The sequence below is a fragment of the Protopterus annectens genome, chromosome 13.part0 (assembly GCF_019279795.1).
Source record: "Protopterus annectens isolate FY-2018-M chromosome 13.part0, PAN1.0, whole genome shotgun sequence".
NCBI lineage: Eukaryota > Metazoa > Chordata > Ceratodontiformes > Protopteridae > Protopterus > Protopterus annectens.
Window position 1 is genome coordinate 298,024,766 of NC_056747.1, and position 27,641 is coordinate 298,052,406.

At 38.3% G+C, this 27,641-nt stretch overlaps 1 protein-coding gene across 1 annotated transcript in view; it reads left to right on the forward strand.

Moving 5' to 3' along the window:
* TJP3 (tight junction protein 3) overlaps positions 1-27,641 on the forward strand; it is a gene marked incomplete at its 5' end in the record, with an annotated part of 839,650 nt that overhangs the window by 626,268 nt on the left and 185,741 nt on the right. Inside the window, 1 exon segment of the mRNA XM_044053884.1 lies at positions 4,015-4,205. Coding sequence (XP_043909819.1) covers positions 4,015-4,205 — 191 coding nt within the window.

A 27,641-nucleotide genomic window follows, 5' to 3' on the forward strand; every position in this document is an offset into this window, starting at 1 on the left:
GGACGTGCTGGAGGGATAGATTCATCACCCAAAGACTCCCTATGCTGTGGAATAAAATCCCGGTATATGTGAGGCAGAGCACCTCGCTGGCCTTGTTCAAGAGAAATCTTGACCAATGGATGGGAGATCGCAGATATACCCCAGGGATTACCTCAGTGTCACTGCTCAACAGAGGCACAGCAAAATAATGGGTATAGTTCCCCATACTAAAGGGGTGGCGTAAGCCACAAAACTATGGGCTAGGCTTGTAAATGCCCTCGGGCAGATAGCCTAGTATGAACCTATGAACCTATGAAAAAAGCAGAAGCATACGTAGTTATGTGGAAAAGAAAATAAGGAACAACAGGATGACTTGGCACTAAACTCTGTGGGCTAACTGCACTTTCTGTGAATATTTGACGGAGTACAACTCATTTGTGTGCCCTTATCTTAAAAAGATGTTGAAATCTTCAGCAGGTGATAACTGTAATACTGAAAAGTTGTATATAGGGCCCATATGTAATGACTGCCCTGCTTTTTTTGTGGGTAAACTGAAAAGGAGGATTTCAGGTCATCTTTCTGACATCAGATGTAAATGAGAGAGGAATGCCTTATCCAAATGCTTCTGGTTTTAAATTTATCATTCTGGACTGTGTGGAGATGGATGAGCTTAAAGAGGACATCAACGGTGTGTTGGAGAAAAAAGAATTATGCTGGCAGTTGAAATTAAACACATTCAGAAAACCAGGACTTAACTAATATTTCTCTATTAAGAGTATGTTAAATTTACGTAAGCTGTAAATGTTTTTTAGGGAATTTTTGTAGGAATATTTTTATTTACTAAATAATAAAAATGATATGTAGAATATGTATAAATATATGTATTTTTATTTACTGTAGCTTCAATTCTGCTTTGATTAAATTAGTCTCATCACACCAGAGATTTAAATGGGAAATTCAAAACAGACATTTTCTTCATGTCACTATTACTAATGTAGTGTTGGTATAATTCCACCATGTACCATATAGGTGGGTGCTCATGCATACACCTGTGCACACTTGCACATTACTAGTTTAGTTCATCCATTTTTTTCTGTATGTGTGGTTTTTCTACAAGTTTTCATTGTAAAAACATGTTTTTTGAGTCTGTAAACATGAAAACTATCATGACAATTTTTTTTTTGCAAGCAGTGACATTTTTTTCTGAGCTGTTAGCTTAGTTTTTTATGCACACTAATACACATGGATGGATATTTACTAGACATTATTAGACAGATGTAGTTTTATGTTTATAATGTTCTAGTTTGATTATGTTTATAGTTGGATAGCTGTGTGTTTTTCTTGACTTTAGTTCTTGTCACAGACCTGATGAAGGCTTTCTTGCATTAGTTACCCGAAATCAATTTTAGTTAGAAGTCTTTTTATGTATATCTTTTTATGTATATTATGCTTTTCTTAGTACCTGATCTTGAAATGTAGGTTACTAACAGGTAGTGTTTTCCTTAACTAGGAATTAGTTTAATGTAATCAGTAGTAGTGTGTGGGGGGTGGGCACTTGCTGTTCTAAAATGACTTTTACGGTCCTCTTTATATTGTTTGACATGAATAGGCTTGTTTAAAATTAAACAATACATAATTTTCCACACCTACTTCTAAGTATATAAAAGCTGATATGTTTAACATTGTTAAAATATTTGATTTTTTGTTACTCAGGATCGCTTGTCTGTGACAAATAAAGGTTTGTTGCATTGGAACACTAACTGGGTTTCATGATTTTTGAAAATTATTGTGACTGAGCTCATCAACGAAAGTTTTAAGACCACTAGTTTCTTTATTTTTTACACCTCTTAGAACTTGTCACACACCTTTATTGAATCTCGAGTTATTTGTAGTTTACTGCAACCTGTTTGAGCTCTGTTTGCTTGATTCTGCATTACTTAAATTGTTTATTTAGTAACTGTTTACTTACTATGTACTATAGCAACATGTAAAGGATTAAAAATATGGAATTTAGCATGCTTTGAGGTTGACCGGTAGTTGAGAAAGAGGGAACATTGTTTAAATGTTTTAACTGTTTATCAACACTACCTGTCAAACTCCAAGTGAGAATATGCAAGTGCCCCTGGAAAGAGGGCTGTATTTGGGTATTTAGGCATGTGTGTGTGAGAGGCTCCTTAAAGGGATCTTTGTACAGCTTATTTGTACTCAGAAGAATTGGATTCATGATGGGTAACATAGCACATCAGTGATCCAGGACAGTACCTTAGCTGCCACCTTTCATTGTCCGACACTTTTATGCATATGGCAGTGTTTGTTGAAGTGCATTTTCTGCTTGGTGGGTGTAAATTTCTGATTCTGGCACTGGCAGTCACAGGCATTTGTCTGTACTGAGTATTTGATGTTACAGCAGAAACAGAACTATCATCCCTTCCCTAAGGTTGACAAAGCTAGCATTGACCATTCTGTCCCCTGCTCCATGTGCTGCATTGACTGCTCCAGCACCCAAGCACTTAATCAGGCTTGTAACATCTGGGTCACTCAGCCTACAAATGACGACAGTATTGTGAGAAGGTATAACTAAAGTATCAGAATTATCTACCTTGTAAAGAGCTTAAATTAAATCAGAGATTTAACTTTTTTATGCTGCAGGATTGAGTCTTGCTTGTTTCCCTGTGGATAATTTGTGCAGGTGTGTGTGTGTGTGTGTGTGTGTCTGTGTGTGTGTGTGTGTGTGTGTGTGTGTGCACGCACGCGTGGATTTTGTATACATATATTTAAGTCAGAAAACATGCTTGCTGCCTTCTCCTTTTGTATGAGATTGCAGGATGAAGTTTTGTTTGGCCAGATTTTTTTTGAAGAGCATATGTAATGCAGTAGAGCACAGAAGCATGTTTTATTTGAGTTGTACCTTGACTGCAGAAGAGCAATAAATAGGAAGAGGAGCAAAGTTTTTGCTGACTCTGGCAGTTATTACTGAGATGCTGAAATTGCATGATTTTGTTGATGTTACAGGAATGTATTTTTATTTGTAAGAAGAAATGACTTGCACTTGTTAAACTCATTATTCATGTATACTGAGAAAGATTGCTTTTGTGTGGGCCCGGTCATGGATGAAATGGTCCAAGAAGCACTGTTTCATTTACTCAGTTAACAAGTAAAATTAAATTGTTAACAGAGCAGAATGTCATTGCTGAAATTATAAAAGTTTTCTACAAGTTTTTTTTAGTTCACAATTTTCAGAACTGATGAAGTAAATAACCTTGCAGAACTGAAACATTTCTACATTAGCTTATATGTTTGATGGATATTCTTCTTCTGCATTTAGGCAGCCTTTACCTGTAAGAAAATTGGGCCAAATGTCATGCGGTGGTGGTAATTTTATATTTTTAGTCCCTGTGCAGCCAAATATCTGCTGCTGTTGGTACCGCTTCCCAATCTCCTTTATCTTGACAATACTTTTTACTTTCATGAAGCAGTAGTTTAGCAGCAGAAAGCAGAACTGTCATCCTTCTGTACTTTTAAGGGTCTTTCCATTGTGCATATATCCATAACAACGCCAAGATTGAATATTCATTGGTTACCAGCAAGGAAGTGTCACTTAACTCCGATTGGATACCAGTGTCCTTCAGGAATTCTCACAATGGAAATGAGTGCTCATGCTTGTACCCCACCCCCTCCTCCCAAGTGGAAGCAGGCCAGCAACGCTGCATCATTCCTCCCCCCTGCTAGTTCTAGTAGGCACTCGTACTGCTACTCGGTCATCTGTCACCTGGGCCACTGTTAGGGGGTTATCCTCTGCACTTTGTGGCAGAATTTTTATGTATTTTCATTGTGTTGCATTTCTCATTGAATACTAGCTATTGTCTCGTACTGGCTTGTACTATTTGTTGTTGAAGCTGCTGTGAACTGCAATCATTCACTTTCTCCCTGTTTTTTTTTCAATATATCTGGTACAGAATCTGAGCTAATTCTGCATTTTCCTGTTGTGCCTGGTAACCTACCTTCCACATATTACTTTCATGTTTTCTCATGCAGAGCAGAGCAGATCGCCAATGTAGAGGTGGTTCAGAAGTTATCCACATCTAGCTCTGGTGCTCGGGCTGAGTTCTGGAAGATGAGAGGACTGAGGGGAGTGAAGAAGAATTTGAGAAAGAGCAAAGATGACCTTGCAGCCCTCACTGCCCGTAATAAGTTCCCACCATATGAGAAGGTAGTTCTTAGAGAGGGTAAGTATTGCTCTTCTAATGGCTTCAAGGAGGAGTTTTGCAGAATTAAAATAAGTGTACATTTAATCAGTTTATCACTCTAGATTTTTGAACACTAAGTATGTCCATGTGTATACTATAGCATATTGCGGTGTTGGTATTACATTGAACTAGCCTCTTCTTAATGGTGACTTAAATCAGTGCACATATGAAAAGCTTGTTTCACGCTCCCTTCAATTCGTATCACCCCATTTGAACTGTCACTTGTTTTGTTGTTTCACATTATGACCAGGTTGTCTTTTTTTTTTCTTCTTCTTCAACAGTTTGGGCTGATAAGTATTGGACATTTGTATTCTCTCAGAACTTTAGAAGATTGACTAGAAGACATTTTACCTTTCTGTATCTTATTTATCTGAGCTGGTTGTTGTTGTTGTGTCTTTCAGCTTTTTCCTGGTTAGGGGTCGCCACAGCGGAACTCCGGTCTGCTAATGATTGGTAGTAGATTTTTTCGTGCTGGCTTGCCAGGTCTAACGCACAACCTTCAACGAAGGAACGCCCATTCACGCATGTCGCCACACAAGACGCTCTAACTGAGAATCAAACGGGCAACGTCTAACTGTGAGGCGACAATGCTACCGCAGCATCTGAGCTGGTACCACTGCATAAATTGTATGACTGTGGTAGGCAGATGGCTTTTAAAGGTCTCACACCAGATGGGTCTTTTATCTTGGGACATCTTAAGCCATTAAAAATTGTGAGTGTTATTAAAAGCTTGACATGCATACTGAGGCCAAACTCTTTTTAATGTATTTCTTTTAAAGAAATAATTGTCGATTATGGAGCTGTATGAGCCCAACTTGGAAGAGACTGCTATAGTGGAGCAGAAACCCTCGTAAGAAGCACATCTGTAGCAAGGGAAATTGTTGCCATGGGTGATGCAACCATTTATTTTCCTCCCTGCTTTCTGATAACTTGCAAACTCTCAAATTTTTCTTAAGCAAGCAATGATTTGTTGGGTTTTCTACATTACTAAGCATGCACTTTTATAAACATTTTTTGTTTATACCAAACATATTTATTATTGTAACAACCCACTGTAAAAAAGGAAAGAGTGATACTTTACAAACTGACATTAAGTAGTTGCTCTCACTTTCTCAGTTGTAGATAGCTTATAAAACTGTCAGACTGCTGTTTTGTAAGGTAGGCAGTTATTCTGTTTGTCAAAGGAAAAACTAAACTTCAAAAAGATCAGTACACGGCAGGTTCAGGTTAAGGCACTTTAATCTTGCAGCAAGGAGACAAAAACGTGCTAATACAGAGTTTGTCTAACTAAAATCAGGAAGTGAATCCATTTTTATACATTTCTTACAAGGTATTGCCTACTAAGCTGACGTAACAAATCACAAGTTCTTTCAATATTATTTCATAACAGCTGTTTGTCCATGATTTTCTGCTGGCACATCAAGTTTATGAAAAACTTCCTAAGAAAAACAACGTGGCCTTGATGACCACCGGTCAGATACAACTTCCCACTATGTAATGTTACCATTCAAGGTACTATGGCTAATTCAAGCACAAAGCAAGTACAGATTACAGTTTATTTCTTCAAACTGTCTTTGTCTGATGTATCTCTTCTTTTCCGCAGCTGTGCATGTTCTCATAACACGAACAGGGCTGATTGTTCATATTCAATCACATTATAGAAAACAGTATTGCTCTATTCATTCACTATTCATTCATTTTCCTGACCTAGCAGATAATCACCTGCTTCTCAGTACATTTCCAAAAGGCACAACATGATTTTTGCTGTGCTAGCAATTACTAGGTCAGAGAGCATCTTTGCAATTTCAGAAAGCATACTGCAGTTTGAAAAAGCACCTTATAATCTCATACAGAATTAAGCTGTACATAAAATAGAATGAAATGTGTTAACCCTTTTAGCTTCTAATAAGCACTAAACATATGCATTAATACATATTTTTCTAACACTGTTCTTTTCTCTTTTTATTTTAGGTAGTTTAATTTAACAGCTCACTGGGTGTCTATACGCAATGACCAAACTTTTTTGAAGGTTTGTTGCCACTTACAAGTTGACACCCATGGCAAGTGCCTTGTTCATTCTATCCATTATTAGGAAGTAGGCATATTAGAAATATAGTTATCCACTCCTCCTAGTAAGCTTATCTTCATGTTTGCATTTGCTGTAAAAATAAGTCTGTTTTTCAAACGCAGGTCATTTTCTGCAATGTTCTATAGGCTATCAAATGTTGAAAGATGAATATTTCCTGTAATTAAGGAATATAAAAATATCATGGGATCTAGCACATTTCTAGTCCCCACATTTCTGAAGGGAAGAGATCTGTGATCTGCCCATTAAATAAGCATCTGTATACCTCATAAAAATTTATGAAAGTGTAACCACAGGGAAAAGGTCCTTTCCTAGATCTGGCCTATTAGTGTAGGGCAGAGTTCCAGGCTGCAAAGCTGACAGCCCAGGACTGACTAACCAGACTGGTGCTTATGGGGCCAGACTGTGGAGAAAAATTAGAAGTGGGACTGAATAACCAGAGGCCTGATGCCCTTCTCTTGGGAGAGGATGCAGGTGTTACAGATGTGGAGTGGCCTCCTTGTAGTTGCCCGCAGGGTTTTCTGTACATTCAGAAGTTATTGGGCATGTGTAGTGTGTTTAATAAGTGTGTGTGGTGACAATAATGGCCAGGCTATTGGATGCATTGTAGACTGTCTCTTCTTATGAGTGGGACACACACAGGACATATAAAGAAAGCAACTGCCACTAGTAATGGCAGCTTGTAAGCTAGCTACTGCCACCCCCTCCTTCAGCGTGTGGTGGGTCAATAGATGGCAGATTCTCCCTTAAAAGGATGGACACTGTGATGATGCCAAATTCCTGTCTTGTCAGAATTGCAGGAATGTAAGGGGTACTGGCAGACCAGTGAGTGCCAGTAGTCTGTGGCTAATGGACAACAAAAAAGTCATCTTCTCCATAAGGCCGAGATAAAAAGGAGTACGTTTATATGTTCCTATTAAGTTCAGTTTTAGAACATCAGACAGATGTGCTGTCATTCCCCCTCCCCTAATTTGAGTGGACATTTATATGCCACAAAATTTTCACTTTTGGTACATTTATTTTTTAGTGGACTTGTAGGCAAGTGTGATCAAGTACACATTGTGACAATAGGCATGTCTAGTATTGTAATACAGTAACTGTTGAGGAAATAACTGAATAAAGCCAGATGAGTGATTCTAGATGTTTTGTCTATTTTAGAGTTTCTTCCAGCCTTTTAATCCAACAAAAATATGGCCTAAATAAAAAAAAAGTCATGAATAAGGAAAAAAGGTCAGCATTTTTTCTTTAAAATAAAAATATAATGTTTCCAGGTCTTAATGTTCACAGTGGACAGAATAGTAGCTCCCAACAAACATAAATTGAATGTATGAGAGCGAGGATAGGCGAATGTTATATTGTAACAGTAAAGTACAACAAATGCAAAAACAATGAAAATTAGTGGCTGGACTGTCACCTCAAACACAAGTTGTTCAGCTTAGTGGCATCTGGGCTGAATGTCATAACAGCAGCCTAAATGAAGAGATGGTAGCATTCCCAGTAGTAGGGCATCCTTGAAGCCGAGTACGTGTAGATCTGTTTCAGTTCAAAGTGAAGTATTTTTTATATGAGGATTACTGCTTAAAATTACCTGAATTAATTAAATTGATGGAGCACATGCATGTGAAGAAGGAATTTAAGTCTATATTATCGAGACAGGACCTGTAGTGAGAGTAGGGAACAGGTGGAGGAGACCCTGGAGATATGGAGATATGCTCTAGAGAGAAGAGGAATGAAGGTCAGCAGGACTAAGACAGAATATATGTGTGTGAATGACAGTGAGGATGCAAGGAGTAGAGGTGGCAAAGGTGGATGAGTTTAAATACTTGGGGTCAATAGTTCAGAGTAACAGTGAGTGTGGAAGAGAGGTGAAGAAGAGAGCACAGGCAGGATGGAGTGGGTGGAGAAGAGTGTCAAGAGTGATTTGTGACAGACAAGTACCTGTAAGAGTGAAAGGAAGGTCTACAAGAGGGTAGTGAGACCAGCTATGTTATATGGGTTGGAGACAGTGGCATTGACAAAAAGGCAGGAGTTTGAGCTGGATGTGGCAGAGTTACACTGGGTGTGACGAGGGTGGACAGGATTAGGAATAAGTATATTATAGGGTCAGCCCAGGTTGGAAGGTTTGGAGACAAAGCCAGAGAGGCAAGATTACGTTGGTTTGGACATGTGCTGAGGAAGGGATGCTGAGTATATTGGGAAAAATATGCTAAGGATGAAGCTACCAGGTAACAGGAAAAGAGAAAGGCCTAAGATAAGGTTTATAGATGTGGTGAGAGAGGACATGCAGGTGGTTGGTGTGACAGAGCAAGATGCAGAGGACAGGAAGAAATGGAAACAGGTGATCTGCTGTGGCGACCCCTAATGGGAACAGCCGAAAGAAGATGATGATGATTATTGAGACAGGAGATACCCAATGTCATCATATCTGACAATGGTCCACAATACAAAGGTCTGAAATTCAGATTTTTATGCAAATTCATGTCTGTAATTTCCAGTCCATGTAGTCTACATTCTATTGGACAACTGGAAAGAACTATCCAAACAATGAAGAATCACAGAAGAAACTGCAGTTACAAAAATTCGAGGGCTTTCATCTTGCAGTTTTGTGTAATAGGAATAATCTATTGTATGGATTCAGTCTTTCACCAGCTAAAACATTATGAGCAGAAGTTTGAAAATGTATGACTTTCTTTAGTAACTGATGCCTGAAAAAAATCAAAGAATAAAGAAATGTTGGAGAAAAATAGCGGACAGAATTACTGCTATGAGAAACAGAAGAACACTGCCTTGGGTGTGTTGCTGGCTAGCAAAAAAACATGCATTTGACTTTTCTTAGATTAGATTTTGAAGCAAAGACAAACTGCAGTTTCATTGCAGTACTGTTCCTAAAATTTAGTTCAATATATCTTTAAATCAAAGTGAAGACTTCAAGTTATTTAATTATATGTAACATTTCTATATTTATTTTTAAAAATAGATATCTTTTTCAATAGAATTATCTGTCAGCAGTTAAATTACAAAAGTTAGACTGCAAGTAAAAATAGTACTTGAAAGCATCACTTTAAAGGAAGCGCAACATTTCATTAATACCATCGGGATCTGAAGTGCACTATAAGTATATTCAAAAAGCCAGTAACATTTTGTAAGGCATGTAATATATAAAATGTGGCATATGGTATATCAAGTAGCTTTATCATTTTTATATTTTGATATGAAGCAGAAGTAGCATTCCTGTAAAAAAATAAAATAAATTACCATGCAGAAGTAAGTTTGGCAACATAGTCAGAAACTAGCTCTATATGTGTTGTGCTAACTTTGCAGCACTCATGCAATCCATTTCATTCTGTTGAGCACTTTTAATGCCCAGTGTGTGTGTGTGTGTGTGTGTGTGTGTGTGTGTGTGTGTGTGTGTGTGTGTGTGTGTGTGTGTGTGTGTGTGTGTGTGTTGGTGGGGGGGGGGGGTGATCTGGATAATTTAATCACTAATGAGCTGTGTTTTGGAGTACCCTCCAGACTGATTTGCAATTGGGGTTGGTTTAATGGTTAAGGTGTTTACTTCACTGACATAAGGTACAGGGTTTGATTATCACCTTTGAAAGAAATTGCCTATACTTAAAATGGCATACCCTCCCAGCCAGCCTAGTACTTAATCTATGAATTTATGAACTGTAGTTCCCACTGACAAATGTATAGGTTTAGGATTAATCATGTAAGTGGACCGTTGAGAGTGTGTTGCTTATTTCCACTGCTTTGTGAGGTATAGTAGGAGTACAAGATAGCAGTTATGGACAGTTGTAATGGAAGCCCTTGAAGTCATGAAATTATAAAGACAGTTTACTGTTGCACTGCAGTGTCTTTCAGATTCTGAAGCAGTTCTATATCTTCTTATGTCATTATTTTGCCATCTCATTGCATGAAGGGAAAAATCCCTGACTGTAACCCAATTGACTTGGTTTATTTAGTGAGCCTGGGAGCTGAAGGAGCTACCCAGAGAGGATGGTAGTGAACAGCTGCTACCAATTTGATCATCCAAGGGGGCAGGTGATGAAGGTTAATGGCTTTGATCTGATGCAGTCATTACAAAACAACTGTACACCTGCAGGGTGCTGAAATCAGACCAGATATGCACACTTGATGCTTCCATGCAGTTCTGTGGTAGCATTCATGGCATGGAGGTGGGGGGCACACACACACACACACACACACACACACACACACACACACACACACACACACACACACACACACACACACAGCTGTAATACGCCCTCAATGTAATGGAAACACCTGGGAATGTAACAAGTTAGAAGATTTTAAAAATTACTGACAAAATATGCTTTCAGAAATGTTGGGGTAAGAGATGTCTGTAACTAAGGAATGTTTCTTTTGATCTAGAACACACAATCTGAATTGTGTATGCATAGCAAGGCCTTATTAAGTTTTAATGCAATTGGCTACCAACTAGGCAAATACTAGAAAATGTAAATCAAAACCAAAACTATTGGAAAAAAAAATACAGGCGAGATCTTTAGAAAATCGAAGGAACAATTTACATAGAAATAAATGGAATTTGTGGGACTAGTACAGGCAGAATAATTTTCAGAAGGATGAGTATGGTTTAAGGGAAGGCAGGTTTTGAACAGTTTATGTAATGTTGGAGTGAGTAATTACTAAAAAAAAAGTATGTAATGTATAATGCACAAATACGAAAAATGACTTGTTTTCTTTTAATGGATGTATGTGAATTTTTAATTGGTAATTTAGTACATGTGTAAAAACAAAACAAAAAAGCAATGTAAGCACCTACATAAGTCATCAGAGAATGGAGTGAAGATTCCCTGAAGAAAAAAAATGGACTTATGATGACCACTGTGTACTTTTGGTAGTTCCATCCTCAAATGTGGTTGACCCCAGACTGATGGGGTAAAGACATACTCTTGAGTCATTTGGGCAAAGACTACACTTGGGCAAAACGAGGACCATGATGGACAGTAAAAATGATGGAGCAGGAACTGAAATCCAAAGTACCCTTCATGACTACTTAGATGACAGCCATTCGGAGGTAGCTTTTGTCCCTCTCACCTATCTGTCTCATGAGTGAGGCACCAGTAAGACGAACAACTTCTGGAGATGGCTTGATGTATGAGGCTTTCCAACCAGTTTGCAGAGAGGAATGAATAGCCAGCTTGGGACAGCGGTGTGAATGAATGGCAGGAAGCCTAGGCAACCCAGGTTTGATTGACTGTTTGAGGGTCTGAGGCACTGTCATGGGAGGATGGGAGAGTATGCATTTGGATGCATCTTGCAGTAGATCTGCAGCAGAGTGTGAAGACACTTGGGGCATAGTCTTAGTGAGGTGGGGGCAGTGGCTGAGTTCCTACAGTGGTGGGATGATATGCTAGCATGCCTTATTGCACACCTGTCTCATGATGCCATTGGTGTACACAAGGGATGGGAACAGGACATTCAATACTCTCCAACAGCAGTGTGACACTGCCCCAGGATTTCTGATCTCCTTAATAGCCCCAGATATCCATTAGTCCAGACTAGTCTGAGTAAGAAGCTAAAGCAGGTCAGGTAGAAACATTAAACAGAGTGGACCTTGGAGTAAGCCAGTGGTCCGCTGTAGAGAATCAGTATGCCCCCCCCATCCCCCAAAAAAATTTATGTCAAAATGCACATAGAATAAATCACATTTCTGATCATATATTATCCTTATGGATCGATATATATATATATATATATAATCTGTTTGTGAGCAAATCTGAATTCAGCACTGACTGCCCCATCTAAGAGGGGACATAGGTGAAGGTGTAAATGTACAGTTTCCCATCCAATTGTCCAGGTTCCACTTAAATAGGGTCATTGAGGAGCCCAGTTTTACATGAATTGAGAGTTTGTTCCAGAGGAGTGGCAACCTCTTGGAGACGCGTCTGTATCTCCAGCATATTCTGTTACTATTACAGACTAGGTTAAGAGTAAATCTTGTCCCACCGGATTTGTGGATGTACAGCAGCTTCATTGAGGCAGGGTCTGAGACTGCTCTGCAGGTCAGACACAAGTCACCTCTAAGCAGTCTATACAATACTGAGTAAAGTGATAGGGCTTTCGGTCTGTCTGTGTAGGTCATGTGTTGTAGGCTCTGAATTGTCTTGTGAGAAACCTCTGAGGTGTCTCCATTTGCTGCAGATGTCTGGTGAGGTGCATACAGAAGGGAGTGTTGTACTCTATTTTGGTCTGATGAGAGTCGAGTACAGGAGAGTTGCATCCTCCTTAACTTTGGATGCTATACCCTTGCTTATGAGGTGTGCAGTGTAGAAGGCCTTCCTTAATACTGTAAACACCTGATGATCAAAATTAAGGCTGCTATCAACTTGCGTTGCTAAATCTCTCACCACTGGGTTTGAACTTCGAGAGGTATTAATATTGTAATTAGCAGGGGTTTCTCCTTTGCCAAAGGGGACGATGATGCATTTTTTGCATTTAGTTTAAGTCCATGGCTTCGATACCAATCATTTGTCTGTGTAAGCCCATTTTGTAGTATGTTGACATCTTTGGGGGATTCGATGATTGCACCTAATTTGCAGTCATCAGCAAACTTGGTAAGCCATAGGCCATCAATTTTCTCCTGGCCTTCTGAAAAATAGATACCAAACAGTAGGGGGCCTAGCACAGATCCCCATGGAACACAACTGGTAACAGGTCTCTAGTAGAGTTGGCATCCCTAATGTTGATTGTATATGCTCTGTGAGCCAATTGGCAACCCATCTAATGATGTAAGAGTTAATCCTCAGCTGGGTAGATTTTTAATGATGCCTGAGGGAGAGATTGTGTCAAAGGCCTTGGCTAGGTTGAGATGGGCACTGCGAACTGTTTTGCCTTCATCCATTGCCTTAGTGACTTTCTCAAAGAAGTCCACCAGGTTTAGCAGGCAGTGTCTGCCCCTCAACAAAGCCAAACTGGGTCGGGTCAAGAGTTTGAAGGTCACCTACATCTTGTTGATAAGGTTGGTCCCCTTTGTGCAAGGGGATTACAGTTGCTGTTTTCCACTCAGCTGGGACAAGGCCAGTGCTTAGACTGAGATTGAAGATGGGGCTTAGTGGTTCTGCTAACTCCTGTTTTTGACCATTTAATAAGTAGGCTGGGATGTTGTCTGGTGCCATAGTGGCTATGGTTTTGGCCTTGGAGAGTGTGATTATTAATTGCTGTCTGGAGACACTAGGCAGAGGAATGGTGACAGGTATGCTATGAAGTATGATTGGTGGGGATGGGGGGTGGAGATTTTGCCAAATCTGTCTGCTAGCGGGTTGGTGATGTCCTCAGGTTCAGTACAAGTATTACCATCCACAGCTACTTCTGCACAAAGCTGGGTGATGAATTGGTTTATTCACTTGACAGTTGGGTAATGCCTCTCCAAGTGTTGATCTGATTAAGTGACTTGCTCAGAGTTGCACATCATGCAAGAAGAAACTGTGGGAGTTAGACCTAGGACTACAGAATTAAATTCATTAATATCTTTAAGCATTGTAACACTCTGTGCTGCACTGCAGGCAGACCTTAGGTGAACTTTGAATCTTTCATCTGAACTTTTCAGATGGTCTGTACATTTCCTTTTTGCACCAAATGTTAGCTTGGACAGATGCTTAACAAGTTTGTCAGAAAGTCATATAACATTGTTTTGTTTTATTTTGCATTTGTTAACCAAACAGGTAGATAACAGTATTTCATCCATGACCTGGGCCGTATGGCAAAGATACAGTACCTAACAAATGAAAATATTTGACATGACAGTTCATTGCTCAACTGTAGCAGAAACTTTTAGTTTTTCAATCAGATGATATGTACCTCTAAATTGTACATATTTTCACAGAATGTCCAGAATTTTGCCTTTTAATTTTGCTCCATTTTTCATAAAATTGTGTTTTTTTGGCAAACTAGTGGCAAATCATTTAAGATTGAAGTTAGAAAATAATGAGATATTTGAGTTTCAGGCTTCATTCCTTTAAAAAAAATCATGCTAATGCAAAACCTGTTATTCTATCAACTTTCTAAGTTTGTAAGAGAATTATTTAAAAACTGCCCCTATTTTTGGACCTTTGTCCCACTTTTTATGTGTGGCTTTACTAGCCAGTTACTGAAATTTACCCATAAACACAAGTCTACTGGCCACTGCTGAGTTTCTGTTTTTACACTGGGACAGACTGGGCTAGAAACAAGCTGTTACTCAGTGTGCAGCCATCTTGGAAGTCCCTTTTTATGTATGGCTTTATCCAGATTTCTTGCTCTAAGGTTGAAAGGTATGAGATGATACCATGGTCACCCCCTGCTGTTCCATGTCAGCTTTACTTGTAAGAAGAGTAGACTCTGTGGTGCAGACTAAAATGCCTGGACAGTAACCCAAATGACTCCAGATGAATTAGTGCCATAGATGCTGGAGGATCTATGTTATTTAATCGACCGTCAAGATGTACGAAGACTAGAAGTTCGAACGGGGTAGTTTGAAAAATGAAAATGTCGAAGCCCCGGAAATACGAATTATTTCCTAGGGAAATAATTCGGTTGGCTGTTTCCACGGCTTCGACATTTTTTCTACTGTGGTGCGAAAGTTATGGATCGGGTTAAGGTAAGTGTGCAAGTGTGACGGACTTTAGGGTTAGGGTGCGGGTAAGGTATGTGTGCGATAGTGACGGACTTTAGGGTTAGGGTGCGGATAAGGTAAGTGTGCAATAGTGACGGACTTTAGGGTTAGGGTGTGGGTAAGGTAAGTGTGCGATAGTGACGGACTTTAGGGTTAGGGTGCGACTAAGGTAAGTGTGTGATAGTGATGGACCTTAGGGTTTGGGTTTGGGTTGAGGTCAGTGCATAGATAGTTGTGTATGTAAGGTTTAGTGTAGGTTTATTAGGTTTTTGGTGTGCTTGTGCTGTGTGTGTTTTTCGGAACACAAATTTTTTCTCTGGGAAAAAATTAACTGTTCTGAGGTTTCGATGTCATCATATTTTGAACTTCCAAGTTCGAACGTATGGTGTTCGAAATTTTGGAAGTTCGATTATATGACATGGACATGGTGCTGGAGAAGTCAAGTAGGGAGAGATGGGAATGAGTTAGTGCCACTGACTCAACCCTCCTGGGGGATGTTGTACTGCTCAGTCCACTGCTCATGCAGGCTCAGAGAAGTAGCTGGCAGTAGTAAGGTCATAGATGTACTCACCCCCCCCCCCCCCCAAAAAAAAAAAAAAAAAACACTACTCACTACAGATAGAATCAGTATATGCATTGGAATGTGCCAGTATTTTATGAGGCTTAATTATCATGATTGTCAGAATGCTGCAGGGAGCAGGTGGGTGTAGAGCTAAGCAGAAATCCCTGACTGTTACTTGGATGATCTCTTGTGAGCTGCCTTTACCAGAAGCAAAACTAATGAGCCAGTCTTTTCTACACTTTCCAACTACTAGCTTCTACACCTTCCATCTCCCTAAAAACAAAATAAAAAAGAATATATGACTGTGTGTGCTTATGATTCAGTGGATGCAGCCATGAGAGGAAAATTTAAAGTACTGCCAGTTAGCCTTTTTGGATTACATAAACAGTCTTACTCTGATCATCTGTTAAACCATGTTTAAGATTTCCTTTATGAAGGATACTGCTTTTGGCAAACCAGTTAGCAAAAGGGGCATTAACATTTTAAGTCTGCTGTCAAAGAGATTTTCAGCACATCCAGTTTACTGGAAGTTTTTAGAGCACAAAATTGGTCTCCTGTAAAAGTTCTGCTTCAGCAGTACCCTACAGGATGAGGGGGTATAGGTACTGGACATCTCTGAGGTTGCTAATGTAACTAACAGGGAAACTGACACATGATGCTTCCTTTACCTTTAAACATGGGGAAAGTTTCAACATTTTGTGGAGCCATGGCAATATATTACTGCAGAAAAAGTGGAAACAAAAAAGAATTTCCAAAGACTACAATGGTTTGTGCAAACTTCTTTAATTATATCAGTTTTCCAACCCTACATCAGCTGCATATGGCATCAGAACCCACCTTTAAAAGGAATCAGTGTATTTGGTAGCGGTCCAGAAGAAAGGGACAGGGTTTATTGTAGATTAACTTATTTTGTGCTACCAAATAATGCAAACTAAGACAAGTACTAGTTTGATCAGCCTTTAGCAGTCTGCAGCAGTAATAAAATATTCTGAATATTTTCTTTAAAAGGTTATTTCCCCCCTTGCTAAAATAATAGGTATGCACATCTTCCTTGGACTTGCTTGTAAGATATACTTGTTATATGCCTATTCATCTGTCTTGCAGAACACATTTGAAATTTGAAGTAGAAGTTTATGGCGCCTCCATTTTATCTATCCAGAGCGCCAAAAATATGAAGTGCTTGGTACTAGTCTTCACCTTTCTCAGTATCTAGCATGTCTACCTGTACCCAAGCTTTGACAACAGATGGCATTCAGTAACTTCAGAAGTGGCTGGCATTGACTGCCAGATAATTCATCTGTCCAGGAATTTAAGTGGGCTAAAGTCAACTTTGAAACCATTGCAAAGGATCTATTTTTTTTTAGCAGTTTTGGATAGCACTGTGTCTTGGAAACTTTAGCAAGACAGACTGTTGATGTCAGACTTGCCTATTGCAACAGCAAAGCAGTACCTTGGAAGTTAGAAATTCATGTAGCCCTAATAGTTCCAGATGCAAGACCACACATGAGGAAAAACAGTGGCTCCAGAAAACTATTTGAGACCAAGCCAGAGATTCTTTGGAGCGACTGATGCTAATCCTGCTTTCAGCTGCGAATGAATTTTTGTGATGGGCTCAGCTATATAACATCAAGCTGAGAATGCCCTTTTCCAGTCCTATACCATCTAAATTTATGATAAATGAATGCTAATGCCGGATTTCAGAAAGTGGACATCATGTAGTGCACTTCTTTCTCAAGGCAGTTAAAATCAAGCCCTTATGGGGTCTCATAAACAACACAGATGCTATTCATGTGTTATTGAATTTTAATAAACATTTAAATATGATCATGGCACCATTTGACACCATTGTGTCAAAACTATATGACTGCATTTTACATCTGAAAATAAAAAAATTGATCCTTTTCAGGTCATAGTATGTAAAGATATTAATTCATTTAATGTTCTGTGCTGATTTGATTTGTGAGCAGCTGAGAAAGGTACAGTGAATTCAGTATAAAAGTGGAGGAAACATTTTCCTGTGTACATATTCAAAAAGAGATGCATAGTTACAGAAAAATCTCAGGTACCATATAAAATCATAGTAATATGCTTTTTAGCTTTGCTGATTTATTTTCTGTTCAGGAAGTTTGCCCAGAATATGTCATAAGTGAGTTAAAGCTGATGCATATTCCAAGGAAAGTGCCATTAGCTCTCAGTAGTAGAACTGGACAGGTTTTTGAAGCTAATGAATAGCTTGGGTGTCAAGAAGAAAAAATAGAGCCAGATGAACGGAATAGTTACCACTGTAAAGTAAGACAAGATTTGCATTTGTATTGATATATATTGAATAAAGCAATTAAGAGAGAGTGTTGCCAATGAAGGAGTTCTACCTTTTGTTGTAGAGCATTTGTTACTGCAGTTGAGCTGAAAAAAAGTTTGTTTCACATTAAGAGGGTTTTTCCTGCATTTTGGTGGGAGCAGAGGGCTGATTCAATCCATTCAAGTTGGAAACTGGTGGTGGAAGACTTATCGTGCATTTATCCGAGTAGCCTGAGGGCATAACTGTGTAAAAGTCTTTCATCCTGCTGACATAAATGCCTTACATTTTTGTGAGACTGTATTCATTTATTCAGAGCTTTCCTGTACCAGGCTTAGACTCCTATGACCACAAGACCTTGGATTGCTTCTAAAAACATCTGTGTACCTACAAAGCTGATACAAATGTTTTTTGTACTTGCTGTGATGTGGTTACCCATGCCTTGTATATATGCAAACATCTACCTAGTCTTCCTTCTCTTTATGTACCCTCAAAAGGACCATACTTAGTACCTCATTACACCTCTCTCTCCAATGTGTCTACTATGCATTTGCATAATTTTATACAAACAAAAAATTTTTATTGTTGACCTATTGAACTATATCAATGTAAAGTTGTTACTTAGCTTCTTTTTAATGCAACTTTAACTTTATGCATGTAACCCAACATATGTGAATCTTTTTGCTATAACTGCTATTATGTCAATATTATTTAAAATTATACTGGTTTAAAATGTACTACTGGAGCTTTTCTCCTCGGGTCTCCACTGAAAATGGGCCACAAGCCCAGTTGGACAAACCCGGTTAACAAATGTCAATAAATAAATAAAATAAATAAATAAATCTCCAGTTTAAAATCCTCTATAGGAAGCACTTTCCAAAGTCTCCCACTGTTCATAGCTGCTAGAAAAGCACTGTTTATGCAGAGGGCAGCACCACTGCAGGTCATCTAATAGTAAACGCTCTCACTGAGACCGTTAAGTGGCTCTCCCTTACTCCTTCCAATTTCATAAGGATCTGGTATAATGGAGAGGCATTTCCCTGTCATCTCTGTTTCTAGCTTGGTGGATATGAACATCCTGAGGCAGTGTAGTAACTGCCTCATGTTCACTGAGAACCATTAAATTTAAGAGGTGACAAACAGTGTGTGTGAGAAGTGTTAGATACACCATGTCCTCGGGAGCAAGGCATTCACATACACATAAAAAATGAAAATCAGGGTGTCAGCATTATACCCAAAACACACCCTGCCAACACTAAGGAAGAGAGAGAGACGGATGCCCATATGTGATGGTACCCAAACTTCTAAGACCTCTTAAAACCATCTCACAGTGGCCCTGCGCACACACAAAAAAAGACAGCACCTCGCACAACACACAACTCTGAAGTTCATAGTATCCCCACGTTCAAGCCCATAGGGAAGATACCACACAGCCAAATATTCTAGTTATTGGGGATTCCACTGTAAGACGTACTGATGCCCCCCTTACCAGGCTAAACAAGGAGAGGACCATAGTGAGCTGTCTGTCTGGAGCCAAGATCTGCTAGATCATGCATGCACTTACGTCTTTAAGCCTCAAATAGCAGTATGACACACAATCATAGTCCACATAGGCATAAATGACTTAAAACATACCTCACTGTATTATATTGAGAGACATGATGGAGCTGTCTGAATGTGTCTCAGATGGGTATAAATCTAGCCTTGAGTAGCATCTTACTGTCACCAGTGATGATGCCATAGTACCAGCAAAAAATGATTGACTTTCTGGTGTCACAGTAAGGGAATCCAGTATCTGTCAAGACTGCACATGAGGAAAAACGGTGGCTCCAGAAAATTATTTGAGACCAAGCCAGAGATTCTTTGGAGCGACTGATGCTAATCCTGCTTTCAGCAGACGTGACTGACCAACCATGATGCTTTGCCAGAGATGGTTTGTATTTGTCACCACTTGACTTCTGGATACTGGCAAAAACTTTACCTATCCCCATATTACCTTTTTTAGGCTGTGCCAAGTTGTTAAACCCTACAACCAAAAAAAAATCACTTGTGACTACTTAAAGGTACTGCTGCTGAATGCTAGGAGTTTAAATAAAAGAACTGCAGTCCCTGAAACCACTTCTTACCCTGGAGAATGCAGGCATATGTGCAGTCATGGACACATGGTTCAGAACCATGGAAAGCACCCCAGCTGTCAAAGGTTTCAGTGCCTTTCATACATTTTGATCCCCCTCAGCTCAGAATAAAACAAAGGGAGGAGGTATCTGTGTTCATAAAGGACAAGTGTACTGCTAGACTGGTCCAAAAACATGACTTGCTCGATCTATTCCATGCCCCACTAACCGTAAGTGCAACCCCATATCATATCCTTGTTAGCTACAGATCCCCTAACATGACTCTAGAAAGCCACACTTCCTAACTAAACCTACTGAATCTCTCAACATCCAGCCTAACACCATACTTACAGGCGACTTCAACTACCCGTCTGTAGATCAGAGTGCAAGTGACATGTGCTGTATCTTTAAGAAGCATGTCAAGGCTGTATGTGCACATATAAATTCCAGACACTTGAAATCCCTAATGCCATTTTGTAAGAGCAGCCAGAGTGAGAGCATGCATGATCACAGTTGTTAGTTTGTATACAAGTTACTTAAGTTAGTCAGTAAACTTCTATAGTGATGTGTATGTATAAAATAAAGCTGCTTGAACAGAACCCACGAGGACTCTTCTATTGTGTCTAAAATAGGAGAGAGACATGGTGTCAGAACCAGGATGGCAGAGAATGAAATTCAGGGCCGAGATGTGCAGAAATGACAGTGAAGGTAAAATTAAGAGAAACAAGCACAAAAAGAACCAGAAAATAATCGAAGGTAATGAGAAGTAGCAGAAACTGTTTATTTGATAGAAAAGACAAAATGGGGCATTAGAAGGGCACAAACTGCATTATTAAGCAAGCAGAAGGCACAAAAAGTTTAACAAAGGGAAATGTTTAAAATAAAGGTATTTGATGAAATGGTAACAATGAAATAAAACAAGCATGTTTAAAGCAAAACAAGGCATGTTCAGAGTAAAACGAGCACAAGAAAAGTACATTGGGCACGAAAAGAGATTAAACGAGAAAAACTAATATAATAAGAGCAAAAAAGGGCACTTTAAGCAGAAATAAAGTGAGGCATAACTGCATGTGTTTTGGCAAAGTACTGTGTTTTGGCATAACTATGACTTCGTATTGTATCAAGGACATATCTAAAGTTATTCGAAGTATCTCAGTGTGTAAAAGTGCTTACAGTGTTTGCTTATTACTGTGCATGTATTTTGAAGAGTTTGTGTGCAAAGTGCAACTGTTTCATAAAGTACAGTCAAAGTATAGCGATTTTTAAAAGTTTCTTGTGCTGGGTGTGTATTTTCAGAAAGTGCCACCATTACAGTGTGTTTCTTGCACTGTAATGAGTTGCCTAGCAAGGTACCACCATTTTGGGGACATTTCAGTGTGCTGTGTGCAGTTATTCGCAAAGTGCAATTACTTTGAAATGTTTGAGTTTAGGGCAAGAGATGTCCAGTTTATTTGCATCATGCAGTTATTTTAAGTGCTTTTTAAAATGTTGATAAATGACTTTAGCAATGCAAAACAATATTACAAGAGTGTTAAAGTTCCCGAGAAGTTTATTTCACAAAGTCCAGTTATTCAAAGGTACTATGAGTTTGTTCATTAGCATAATTTCGAAAAGCCCAAAAGGTATAATTTCAGAAGCGCAAATGCATTAGACAAAGTTACAAATACTGGCATATATTTCTGGCATATGTGCATATTTGTGCTTATTTGCAGAACCCTTCACTGGTATGAGTTAATATGGCAGATGGATGTCAAAAGCCCCTACCACTTGTATTTGATTAGAATATTGCAGAGAAGTGGAGAATATTTGAACAAGAGTACAATAATTTTATAAAAGCAGCTTATGCAGATAGAGGTGCACGCACCAGGGCATTCATTTTTGCTAAACCTAGCTGGGTCCAGAGCCCATAGCAAGAGAGCATTCATTTGTGTTATGTACCTGCATTATATGAAGAAGGTGAAAACCTTCATATTGTTGTAAAGGCTGAATCAAGGGAAGACTGTAAGTGTTTGAAGCACAAGTTCAGAGAAATGTGTAAACCCCAGACAAATATTACATTAGAGAGGCATTTGTTTTACATAAGAAATCAGAAACCAGGGGAAACATTTGCAGCTTGTATGTCTGACCTGAGAAACAGAGCTAAAATGTGTCGGTTTGGTGACATAAAAGATGAGTTGATAAAGGACAGGCTTGTGTGTGGTATTAACAGTGCTGCTGTGAGAAAGATTTTACTTCGTGACAGTGATTTAATGTTGAGCCAAAGCCTTAGACATTTGTCAAATCCATGAGGTGACATAAAAACACACAAGTATGCTTGCAAGTGACAAGAGCATGGTTTCAGTTGGCTCCACAGCAAATGTAGATAGCATGAAACACATGGCAAACAAAAACAGGCCCAAGCACATGGCAGCTACGGGGTTTCCAGGGAGGACATGTAGCTTTCCAGCAAGTTCTAAGAAGGGAGCAAGCTCAGTGCAGTACAAGTGTGAATCAGCAAAACCAAAGTCTAGCTTTATTATTAACTGTCGCAGTTGTGGTGCAAATCATGAGTCTAAGAGAGAATGCTTAGCATTTGGTCAGCAATGTCATAAGTGTAAAAAAAAAAAAATGGAACCATTTCCAAAAGTTTTGCAGATCAAGTAAGTCTCACACAGTTGTCAAGAAAGGTCACAGAAAAAAGCAAGCTGATCAAGTAGAGCCAAATCAGTCATCTTTCTATGTAAATGGTGTATCAGTGCTTGATAAAAGAGTTGATGCAGTGACTTTATTAACAAGGAGCAAAGTGTTTTGTACTGTCCGGATTAATGGAAAATCCACAGAGCTTAAAGTAGACACTGGTTCATGGTGTAATGTTATATCAGCAGATACATCTGCTAAAGTGAGAACTAGCAAACAACTCAGTGTAGTCAGTAGTGCGAGACTTGTTGCTTATGGAGGTGAGGAAATTCAAACCAAAGGTTCAGTGATGCTTTCATGTTATTTGTCCAAGAACCGTTACAACTTGTTATTCTATGTAGTCCAAAGGACCAGTGCAATCTTTACTCAAAGATAGTTTGAGAATGAGGCTGCTTTCTTTTGCTAAAGAAGTTCATCATGTAAGTGCATTTCCAAGTTCTAATTTTTCTGAAGCCATTTTTTCAGAGTATGCTGATGTTTTCGATGACGTTAGTCAAACTTCCAATTGTGTGTTCTATGAAGTTAGACCCAGAGGTCATGCCAGTAGTCAGACCAGCAAGAAGAATTCTGATAGCTATGCAGGATAAAGTTAAGGCTCAGCTGGATAAAATGGTGCAGTAAGGTGTGATTTGTCGACTCACAGAACCAACTGAATGGGTGTCATCCATGGTAGCAGCTCATAAAAAAGGCTCAGACAAAATCAGAATATGTATTGACCCAAGAGATTTGAACAAAGCATTAAAGAGACTGTATCATCCAATGTGCATAGTCAAAGAAGTTGCAGCTCTAATATCAATTGCCACTGTTTTCTCTGTCTTGGATGCAAAGTGTTCATTTTGGCAAGTGATGCTTCATCGCAAATCTTCATTTCTAACTACTTTTGGTACTCTGTTTGGCAGCTATAGATTCCTAAGGATGCCATTTGGAATAAATTCTGCAAGTGAAGTCTTTCAGTGTGCAGTGGAGCAAATTTGTTCGGGTTATCATTGTGCCATAATAGTAGATGCTTTATCGGTTGGAGGCAATGGTGAAGCAGATCATTACAGAAACCTAAAGAAAGTTCTAGACAGAGTATGTGCTGTAAACTTTGAAACTCAATCCTCTGAAGTACATATTCAGACTTCCAGAAGTTACCTGCATAGATCATTTGTTCACGAGTACAGGCTTGAGACTGGACCTGACCAAGCAAATAGCTATTCTTGAGATGTCCGCACCAGATAATGTACAAGCTCTACAATGTTTTCTGGGCATGGTCAACTATTTAGGCAAGGTTATACCAGACTTCAATGAGTTGATAGCACCCTTAAGAGAGCTAATCCACAAAAATGTTGTATTGTCATGGTTGGAACAGCACTAGCAGGCATTTGAAGACCTTAAGCAGAAAATTGCCACCCCACCTATTATTAAGATACTATGATGTGAACAAACCAGTTACTCTTTCCTGTGATGCTTCAAATTTGGGTCTTGGCACAGTTATACTTTGAGGGTAAACCAGTAGCATATGCATCTAGAACATTTACCCAAACTGAGATGCGGTATACTCAAATTGAGAAGGAAATGTTGGCAATAGTATTTGCATGTTCCAAATTTCATGATTATATTTATGGTTGAGCTATTTGGATTGAAACTGACCACCAACCTCTAGTTACTATTCAGGCAGTCTATAAAATGACTCAGGGGCTCCAACACCCAAAGACCCACTACCCTGATACTACCCCAGCCCATATTTGGGGAATTAAGATACACTGTTGTCATATCCTGGGTATTATTAATTAGGCTTGTAAAGCCTCTTGTGCCATTGGCTTAGTAACCACCTATGAATCTACGAAGAACTGGTTTTGAAATGAAAAATGTTAAGTTATGTCATGCATAAACAAGTAAGCAATGACAAAGATGTATTGTTTTTGAAAACTGGCTTTGCAGGTCTGACAGTTGACAATAGTCATGATTTTTCCAGGTGCAAGTCTTTTATTTTGCAGGCATAGACTGAATGATTCTAGTACATTCTGATTGGTAGTTGCATATTCAGATATTCATGCAGTCTAAGCAATTCACACAAGCAGATACTTTGGGATCTGTTTGCCTTCTTGGAGAATGAATAGTTGTCCCCTGATTGAATCATATCCCATAGTTATTTGTCAAAACTTGAGAAAGCATCTGTTTTATGCATTCCCCTCACATCCTCCATTTAGGCCAGTAGTTGCATCTCAGGATTCAAAAAGCTACCCACTGGCCTTGTATGTTGATAAGATGCTGAAATCAGCATTTACTAAAATTCACTCTTTATTGAAGGATTTATAGGATTTTCTAGGGAAGATCAAAAAAGAGTTGTATGATGATCAGATGCTGTTTGTCACTATTGATGGTATTTATTTACTTCTATTCCCCAACTTGAAGAGTTGAACCTATTTCATGATGCTCTTTTGAGTTTGGACTTCTTAAATGACAAAGGAATTCATTTAATTATGGATTGTATAAATTTGGTTTTAAGAAAATATATATTGTATATTAATGCAGATATTTGAAGGTGAGAAGTTTAAATAAATTAAAGGTGTGACAGTGGGGGCAGCTTGTGCCACCATGGTTGCCATCCTTGTTATGTTTGCATAGGAAAATAAATGTATCCTCCTTTCAATCTGTTACAAATATTGTTCTTTATACCTATGATTTTTGGATGATATTTTTATTATGTAGACTGGAGAAAAGGATATGGTGGCAGAAGTTATTTATATATTGAGAGGATTAATTGTTTGGATACAACTGTTTACAAAAAGGATAGGCAGTTTGCTTCCATTGTTTATAAGAAAATCCACTTTTAGTAATACCTACTTACATTTTAAAAGTTGTCCTATTAAAAAAGAAAGGGTTGGTAAAAGGGAAATATATTAGGATATGTAGGATGGTTACTGATGTATTTAAATTAGATTGCCTAAAATTATGACAAATGTTTGCATAAAGATGTTATCCCAGAAAATGAATTAATGATATTATTGAGAGAAATTATAAAAAGAAGGCACAATGATTGTCAACCTCTTTTGGGGTTAGGTCTTTTGAAAAATCTAAAGAACCACCAAGACCATAATGGGGCCTCAAATGTTTTTGATAAAGCATATGGTATTTAATTTAATGGTGGCTATAATGAAGTTATGAAAATCATTGGTGCATTCTTAAGGCAAGTGTTGTATATTCCACCTTGATTAGTCGTACCCCAATTTTTGTGTTAGACTGCTTGGAATATGAATAATTTATTGGAAAAAATGCACAATGTGTATGAATGCAATGATAACAAAGGAACCACTATGTGCAGGTATTGTTCTCATTGTACACACACACAGACACACGCACACACTGCTTTTGAACTCAGCTATACTGGTGGGAAATGCACCATAAGCTTTCAAAAAGGTAACTGTCACATTAAGGGCTTGGTTTATTTTGCAATTTGTCATGATATCATTTTTATGTGGGTAAAACTGAGAGGTCCCTTAGGAGAAGGATATACAAGCATTATTATATGATATAACCATCAATAAATAAATATAACCAGGATGAAAAATGTATTTAAATATTTTTAACAGTATATTACACACTTGATAGCTGTTATGTAGGTCAGTATATTAGTATATAATTCCTTGTTTTGTGATGAAATGTATTACAGTTTTTAACATTTTTAATCATTATATGCTTGATGCATCTTACACTGATAGCTGTTGTTTAGTTGAATGGATCAGTGTGCTAGTACACTATTTATTGTTTGTTTAAATTGAATTTGTGCTTTGTTTTATATGTTTCATACATTTTATAATGTGTTGATGCATAGTAGAATAGAACAAGTGTTATTCCTTGATTGTATTATGTTTTACACAACTTTGCCACTTTAAAAGGGGATTGGATGATTAGTACAATACTGTTTTGGCAGGCTTATGTTTGTTTTTAGTTCTGCTGAAGTCCTTAAGTTATTGGGACAAAAGCCCTTAACTGTATTTTTTTTATTAAGTAATTGATCAAACATTGATTTTGAGTTTTGATATTTTATTTTCCAGTGTTCTTGGTGGGCAGTTGTGCAGCACCTATCTGGTTTTTAGATCAGAATGAGGGAAAAGGAAACACTAATTGTAACAAGTTAACTAAGAAAAGCACGTACATTCCTGTATCTAACGCACAGATAGCTTTATACGAGAAAATGGTTTGTAAAGATTTACACATTTTACACAGGAATATAAAGAATAACAAGTTAGATTCCACAGCTAATAAGGACAATTTACTAACTGAAGAAAGGAAATGTTTAGAGAATCTCATTATGAATGATGAGATAAGAACAATGAAGCCAGATAAAGGTGGTGGGATTGTGATTTTTGAAAATAAAGAATATCTAAGGGAAATACAGAAGATCCTAAATGAATCTGGTAACTACGAACAAGTGTCGTTGAACCAAATAATTACAGGATATAGAAGGATAGATTTTGCTGTAGAGGAGTATTTATTAGATAGAAGAATAACCAATGAAGTATATGAATGTTCAAAATGACTTTCCATTATTATCTAAAATTATAGGAATACCTAAATTACATAAAAATCTGGAACATCCACCTTTTAGACCTATTATATCTGGCTCCAAATCGAAAACATTTAAGTTAGGGGTAGCCATTGACCACTGGATGAAACATATATATACTAAAGTTAACCACATAGTAAAAGATTCATGGGATTTTTTTGAGCAAACTAACGGATGAAGTTTGGCAGGAGAATTTGATTTTCCTCACAGTTGATGTGAAAGATTTATTTTCCAGTATACCGGCAGATATTGGTCTTGAATATTTTTGTAATAGCATGACCAAGTATTCAGGTTGTAGTTGGGACAGGATCAATCTCATCATGGATATGATGGGGCTGGTCCTAGACCACAACTACATCTTCCACTGGTCAACACTATAAACAAACTCGCGGTGTTGCAATGGGGCTTCTTGTGCCCCCATTTTTGCTAATTTGGTTATGCTCGAGTGGGAGAACAAGTACATCTTCCCAAGTGAATATTACCAATACATC